The sequence below is a fragment of the Poecilia reticulata genome, unplaced genomic scaffold, assembly GCF_000633615.1.
Source record: "Poecilia reticulata strain Guanapo unplaced genomic scaffold, Guppy_female_1.0+MT scaffold_276, whole genome shotgun sequence".
NCBI classification, from domain to species: domain Eukaryota; kingdom Metazoa; phylum Chordata; class Actinopteri; order Cyprinodontiformes; family Poeciliidae; genus Poecilia; species Poecilia reticulata.
Genome location: NW_007615055.1, coordinates 21,006 through 28,749, shown reverse-complemented (window position 1 = coordinate 28,749; position 7,744 = coordinate 21,006). Strand labels below are relative to the sequence as shown.

General features: G+C 48.2%; 2 protein-coding genes across 2 annotated transcripts in view; both read right to left on the bottom strand.

The window, feature by feature from the left end:
- LOC103460690 (apoptosis-stimulating of p53 protein 1-like) overlaps nucleotides 1-1,794 on the bottom strand; it is a 45,472-nt gene extending 43,678 nt beyond the window's left edge. The window contains exon 1 of the mRNA XM_017303439.1: nucleotides 1,673-1,794. Coding sequence (XP_017158928.1) covers nucleotides 1,673-1,681 — 9 coding nt within the window. The 5' untranslated portion in view covers nucleotides 1,682-1,794. The remainder of the gene's footprint in view (nucleotides 1-1,672) is intronic.
- A 376-nt stretch (nucleotides 1,795-2,170) lies between these two features.
- On the bottom strand, nucleotides 2,171-5,592 carry LOC103460680 (protein tyrosine phosphatase type IVA 2-like). The gene is made up of 8 exons (XM_008402960.2): nucleotides 5,490-5,592; nucleotides 4,091-4,202; nucleotides 3,898-4,003; nucleotides 3,507-3,834; nucleotides 3,348-3,440; nucleotides 3,144-3,274; nucleotides 2,753-2,827; nucleotides 2,171-2,677 (listed from the first exon to the last, which is right to left on the bottom strand). The coding sequence occupies exons 4-8, from the start codon at nucleotides 3,600-3,602 to the stop codon at nucleotides 2,566-2,568; spliced, it is 507 nt and encodes a 168-aa protein (XP_008401182.1). The 5' UTR covers nucleotides 3,603-3,834; nucleotides 3,898-4,003; nucleotides 4,091-4,202; nucleotides 5,490-5,592; the 3' UTR covers nucleotides 2,171-2,565.
- Between the last annotated feature and the right edge of the window lie 2,152 nt (nucleotides 5,593-7,744).

Here is a 7,744-nt window from a genome sequence, read left to right as displayed (position 1 = left end):
CCGAACTTTCTTAGGCAGCCCGAACCCTCCCTCCCTCCCTCCCTCCCTCCCTGCCTTCCTTCCTTCCGGAGCTGCTCCCTCTCGGTCCGCCGCTCCAGCTTTCACTGACCGGAGGAATGACCCAGTTCGGTGTTCCGAACCCACAGCACCCGCAGGACCTTCTGGGCCTAATGGGTCAGGTCCGAACACGCCTCTCCTTCCTCCCCAAGAGAAAAGCTGCAGAAACCCTGAGAAGTATCGATCGCGGATCGATGCTGCTGATCAGCGCGCCCTCTGCCGGCAGAGCCAGCAGCTGCAGCTGAAATGTTCATTATTCCGTTTTTATTTATTTGGTGTAAAAGGCAGGCGGCTTTCAGCACGAGGTTCTGGTACCTGATGTTCCGGTCCGGGTGGTTCTACTTGTTGATCGTCCTGCTGAAGTTCGCGCTGTTAGCTGAGAGACGTTCCTCTGCTGGCCTTCATCAGGTCACCCCTCAGCATGACGACCTGCTGATTCTGACCCATCAGAACCGTTCTGGACCTGGTTCTGGGATGATGGATGAGTTCAGCTGGTTATAATCCTCAGTGTCGCCCTCTGGTGTTTACTGGAGGCCAGTACAGCGACAACCAGCACCCAGGGGGATGTACCTAGCAAGCTAACTATTTAGCTTCAAACTAAATCCTTCCTAAATCATAATACTCTTAAAATCTCGCTTGAAACTCAGTCTGGCTTTCCTCCCATTGACTGGGATTATCTCCGGTAGTTTGTTTTGGTGAACGATGACGTCAATGTTCTGCTGTAGTTTCTTTCCATGGTTTCATCCATGTTGGGAGAAGTGAACGAACAGTTCAGTTCGTTTTGGCCACAAATACTGAGTTAACATCAACATGTTGGAGCTTTTCAAAGAATTCCCTTTAATTATTTTACAAATAAACTGTTACTGTTTTATGTTTCTAGCATTATGCTAAGTGTAACTAATAAATGTTTTTATATGTTGACAGATGGATAATGGGAATCCAAATAAACAAACTTAGCTAGCTAAATGTTTAGCTTGAACCTGAAACCCAGTAAGATCTGGTTTTGGTTCTGGTCCAGTAACTCTGCTGCAGTCCAGACTGGCGGCCATGTGTCCACGGCGCCACCCTGATTACTCAGAGATGACCTTTCACCNGCTTTAGCGTTGAGGCTGCTGGAGCTGCTGAAAGTGTTTCAACTTTTAATAAGAAGATTTCATTTTGAGGAAAGTCATACTAAAAAATGACAACAAAGGATTTTCTGCTTAATGTGCTGGTGGTCCAAATGTCAGCCATGATGGAGCCACAAATGGCCCCCAGACCCACTTTGGGCCCCTTCTGCTGGTATCTGAGTTCATTCTGTGGTGATGAAGATAGAAGGAATGCTCCTTTAATCATTAAACAATATTATTATTTAAATGAAGCGCCAGTGCCGCCCCCAGGCTGAGACACCCTGGGCGGTGTGCCRCACTGGGGCCCAGAATCCGGACACCTGCTGGTACCAGACGGYCGGGGCCCCTGGGGGCCACAGTACTCACTTTAGAGACTCTGGTTCTGGTCCAGTAGCGGCGGGTCTACCCGGCCCTTACTTCCCGTTAGTTTCCGTTACTTCCCGTTAGTTTCCGTTACTTCCCGTTAGTTTCCGTCAGTGTCGGTCGGAGCCGAAGGGGAGACTTACCGGTAACATTTCTGCCGCTGCAGTGGGAATCAGTTCCTCCTTTTACCGCGTCCAGTTTATGTCCCGAACCGAACCAGATACCCGAACCTCCGCCGAACTTTCTTAGGCAGCCCGAACCCTCCCTCCCTGGTTCTGGTCCAGTAACTCTGCTGCAGTCCAGACTGGCGGCCATGTGTCCACGGCGCCACCCTGATTACTCAGAGATGACCTTTCACCTGCTTTCACTCACTGGAGGCTCTGCAGCAGGAGTGACCCCTGGAGGAACTCTTGAGCCATGACCTCTGACCTTAGCTGAGGCCTGAAGACGTTCTGGTTCTTCTGGACCTGGTGGATCGGTTCTGAATCCTACCTGTTCCTCATCTGATCCAGAGCCCGACTGGATGTGTTTCTGCGTCCTTCCTGCGGCTGGCCGGGTTCTACGGGCCTTTGGGTCGGGTCCAACATGGCTGCCATTTTTGGATCATTAACTATATTTATAGTCACAAACTGAACCCTAAATATTTAGTTTGTAACTTTATTTTGAAGGTCAATATTACATTTTTTCACAGGAAGTGAAAGAACTTTCCATGGAAACGGTAATCGCCATAGCAACCAGTGCTGTGTCAGCTGATTGGCTGTGCTGACCTGTAGTGGTTCTGAAGGTTCTGGACAGATGGCTAGAAAAGTTTCAGCATAAACGACTTTATTCAACATTTCTGGGTTTTTCTGGATCAGAACCAGAGGAATGAGGAGGGGTCAAAGGTCAAACTGAGCAGCAGGGGAGCTGTAGGAGCAGACACAGGCTGGTTGAGACCTGTGAGAACCAACGGATCAGAACCGGATCTGAACTGCATGAGGAATGAATCAAAACTGGTTTCCATGAAGAGGGTTCTGCCGGCCCGGTTCCGTTGGGCCTACTGCAGGCAGCAGCTCTGGCCGTTGGCGTCCTTGGAGCGCAGGCAGAGTTTGGGTCGGTAGTTCTCCAGGAAGTGCAGCTGCTTGGCGTTCAGCGCGCCGCGCCGCTTCCTGTTACACACAGAGAAGAAGATCCGGTCAGTACCGGACCAGCAGAAGAACCGGCACCAACAGCAGAACCCTTACTGTCTGATGAGGTGGACCGCGTCTTCGTACTCCATCCCACACTCAATCAGCGCCAAAGCCACCAGAACCGGAGCGCTGGGGAGACACAGCCGGGTCAGTTCAGAACCTTTAACAGAATCTCCATCAGGTCCAGGTTCAGCTGAAACGGGTCTCGGCCTGGTTCTGGTTCATTCACAGCGTTAGCGTTAGCTGACCCGTCTCTGTGCATCAGTGCAGCTGTAGCAGTCAGTGTCTCAGCGTTCCTTCATGCCTGCAGGCCTTAACATTTTACTTTTCTTCAACATTCATTTTCATTTTAAGGTTTGATTTTTTTCACAACTACTGATTATCTGAGCGCCAGATCTGTCGGAATGAGCAGGKGGTTTCCATGGTGACGGTGTGCTTTACTCACCGGCCCAGTCCGGCCACGCAGTGCACCGCCACGCAGCCGCCCGGCTCCTCCCTGAACTTCACCTGCAGCAGGTTCAGCCAATCATCGACCACCTGCTCCGGGGGGGCGGAGCCATCATCGAACGGCCAATCCTGCGGAGACACGCGGTTCAGGAGGAGGAAGGCTGACCTGGTCGGCGCGACGGGAGGATCTGTCGGGTCTCACCAGAACCTGGATGCCCTCCTGGCCCAGCGGCGCCTGGTCATACGTGGCAGAGCAGACCCGCACCAGGGTGGTGACGCCGTACGCCTTCAGCTCCTGCAGGAGAACGGAGCGGGTCAGAACCAGAACCAGAACCAGGAACAGAGGAGGTCGGGTCCGTACCTCGATGAACTTCCCCAACTGAGCGTCRGTCGGGTTGTGCGTGATGAGGAAACGCAGACAGTCGTAGGATATCTCCACTGGCGCCGGGCGGTTCATCTTCACCGTCTGGACCGACTCGCTGCTAGCAGCGGATCAAAACCAGCAACTGGATCAGAACCAGCGGGACGGACAGCAGTTGGCAACAGAGACTGGCCGTTGGATCGGCCTCTTCCTCTAGAGAGAAGGAGCGGCGAGGATTGGCTGGCAGCAGAAGCTCCGCCTCCAGAACACGGCACAGGCTGACAATTGGCTCGTCTTCATATGTCTTCGACAGGACGGCGGGTCGGACCTGAACACGCCTCGCTCATTAGTAATCACCCATGATGCATTGCAGCTGCAGCGAGTCACTGACCTGGGAGAGACGGCGCGTCCTCCTCTTCACTTGTCCACGATGAGCAGCAGGTGCTGAGCTTGGCAGAACGCTCCTCCCAGCCTCGCAAACGCCATGCAGGTGCAGCCTGCAGGACAGCCACGTAGCTGCTAGCTGCTACTGCTATTAGCAGCAGCTAGCAGCAGTAGCAGAAGTAGCTGCTACAAACACTCACCGTGATGCCAGCTGAGGAGGTCAGAGGTCATCGAGCGGACACAGCAGAACGTGACGGCTCTCGGATGTAAACACACCATTGATGATGATGCTGCGGTTCTGGCTGACTCGACCTGCCGCACAGAACAGGAGCGGTTAGGGGAGAGCTACCCAAACCCAGGGAGGGTTCTGTAGAACCCGGTTCTTCTGAGCTATTCCTCAATATGGGGAAGACAGGAAAACATAGCTGCTTGCTGAACGGGCCTGGAATCTGGAACCAGCAGTCACTACGTCCTCACCGGTTCAAGTCACTGACTGGTGAAGGTGGGAAATATTTCCAGTAAAGAAAAGCAGAGTGAGGTTCTGATGAGGAGGCAGCAGGTGGAGCAGCTCTGCTACGTTGGTTCTGATGACATTTTGGAATATTGAATTCAAATAAACCATTTWAATTATGGGCAGCAGCACTAGCTCACCAAACTGATGAGGTCATCCAGGAAAACGGTCYCTGCTGCCAGGGTACTGAGCTGTTAGCATGTGACGACTGTAGCAACAGCCTTCAGTCAGAGGACTCTTCAGGTTCGCTGCATGACTGACTGCTACTGGAGATCCTTCCTAGCTACAGCATCAACATCCACAACAGCTCCTGGATAGTCTGACTTGMTAAAACCTTTCATTTTCAGGAGAAAACACTTTTTAAATKTAATTAAATTTAATTTCTGAATTGAAACTACAAATGCTGCCCCTCTTAGTGCTCATGACTTATGGATCATATTTCTATTTTCTGCCAGAAATTATTGTCATTAAACATTTTACTTTCATTTTGACCTGCTGGACATTTACATGCTCTATTTAACTGGGATTAAAAATTAAACCAAACTTCATAACAGCTCTGCTGAAAATCATTTTCATTTGTCCGAAATAATTTKAATGTTTTGGCCTCGCGACACAAATGTCATTTTTTGTCGCGTGGGAATCAAAACAGGAAATCACAGCAGAGGAGCGCGAGCGCCTCAAACTCACGTCTTAACCGGGTTCGTGTCAAATTCCCAGTTTGGTTTGGGAAAAATAAAGAACCGAACCGAGAAACGGGTCATTCTGAGGACGAACATTAAAGTAGGTCAGACCCCCAAAGGTCGGTGAGACCCTGGTTCTGTTGGCGGTGCCAGAAAAGGCTGCGGAACCGGTAACAGAACCCAGCGGCGGTTCTAYCGCTCACGGTCCGACACCAAGAACCGAGCTCCCTGCCCAGTCCGCTGCCGCGCCGCCGGACACCTCCTCTGAAAGCAGGTCAGCTACCTCCATGTTCCCAGCCTGGAGCTCAGGGCGGGATCCGGTGACCTTGTTACCGCGGGCACCGGAGGATACTCACCTGCCGGCGCTGCGACRCACCGAAAACACGTCAAACCCACGGGAATACTCACACACGGCGGAGGACCCACGGAGAACAAACCCACACTACTGACACAGACTCCTCTGCGAGGGAGACATGTTGGACAGGGACATCAGGTAGGAGGAATACGACTTCCGCTTACTCAGTTTCCAAAATAAAAGTCGTCCGGTTTTCCCCAGTTCATGGACTCCTACGTCAACAAGGCCGCCATATTGGAGAGGATCAATTTGTAGGCGCTACCACATCGTTACAGTCTCAGCAGGGAATGTAGCTCCGACAAAATGCCTGACTCATTTTAGGCTCATCCATAACTTTGACATAAAAGTTTTTGAGGTTTTTTGTAATCAAAATCTACCAGTTTTTACACACAAACCAGCTTATTCATCTTTCTATTTCAACTCTGCTCTGTTTGTTTACAAATGTTGCTTCAAGGCACTTTGCCAAATAAAAGAAACATATTCCACACTAGGCACATCGTATAAATATGTAATAAGTTCCATCTAATTATCCAGACAGATTCAGAGTGAATTACATACATTCTCCCTGTATTTTACTGTAATAATTTACTTGTGTCTGACCAACAGGGGACAACGCTCACATCCACATTACAGTATTAAATTTGTTAAAAAAATAAATCAAATCATAAGACGTAGGGGATCTTCTTCATATGCTGTGGTGTTGTGTGCACTTGCAAACCTACTGGAATAATGTAATTCTGACAACATCAGCAGTTTGTGGGCTTTCTTTAGATGCTGACCCCAGGATTTGAATACTTGGAGATGTTATGTCCTTGAAATTAAATCCTTGCAAGAAATACTTTGTTTTGTTAGCATCATCTGCAGGAAAAAGATGTATACTTAAAAATTGGGAATCTATGGAGCCTCCAAACCAGAAATATTGGATCAACTAACTGTTGTTATACTGCACTTCTGAAAAAGTCTTTGATACGTGGAACATTGGCTAAGTTTGACCGGATATGGACTCCCTTCCTGCACATCCTAACCAGATTAGATCTGAGAGACTGATCCGTATTGATCTTTACTGTCTTGTTTAAATTCTTTTAATATTTGCTGTATTTCTTTTAACTCTGTCTCGCTCAGCTCAGAGGTGATAACAAAAATGGGAGACAGACGAGCGGATCTATAGAAACAGTCATTTATTTTATGATCTGCTCTGCACAGCCAGTCAGAGAGAATGTGGGCCAATGCTGCTCGTTCCTGCCTGGTCCGGACGTAGTCAAGCTGTCAGTATTTATCAGCTGCCGGTGTGTTCAATTAACAGCCTATGGAGTGAAAATAGTCTCAAAATATCTGTGCGTGTGTAATACTGGATTTCTAAACCTTAAAAATAAAATAAACCTTCTCCTACTCCTATACATGTTGATAAAGTACACAAATCACCTGGTTCACACACTAAACTGCATTTACACACAGATCCGGTTACGAATGCACAACTATTTTTGAGACTCTTCACGCTTCGGGAAGCTCCCAGATGTGTGTAGATGGTGAGTTTACATGCTAGTAAAATTATAAATTAATTATAAATAATTTCAGGTAACGTTTTATATGDCTGGTATTTTGATACTCTGCCCTCCTCATATGTTTCTGTTAGCGGGAGCTAATGTTTATGTGAGCTATGCTACGTTAGCTGTTGGAAGCTAATGTTTATGTGAGCTATGCTACGTTAGCTGTTGGAAGCTAAGCGTGGATTTTTACTCTCTCAGCACAGTTTGAGTCTTTAATCCATAAAAATGATTTCTGTGGTTCTTTCAGTTTCTGTTTTGTCCAAAAGGTTCCAATCAGATTCCCAAGTCATGTTGCTGACTGATATTTGTTTATATAGTTAGTGAAATATTCTGATTTGCCTTTTACTTTATTCACTAAGTGAATATAATTAAGTGAAATAAATTGCCTTTCGATTCTAGTTTATTGAGTTTCTATGTGTATAAATAACATTTTATATTTATCTCTACACAGGACAAAATGGCCGACTGATTGGTTCTGGTGTTATTTCACTTTCTGGAGCATCAGGATCTTTCAGATCTCATCTACCTTCTGATCCGATGGAGCTGCTGCAGGAAMACACTGATCCTCAGATCCAGGCATCGATCTGCAACATTTAGATACGTCCTGGTCCAACACGCCTGAATCAAACGGCTGCTTAGGACAGTCAAGTCCTCCAGAGTCGTGCTAATGACCTCTGACCTCATGATTTGACTCAGGTGCGTTAAAGAAGAGACATCTAAAGGCTGGAGGACACCGACCCTTATGACCTGGAGTTAAAGCC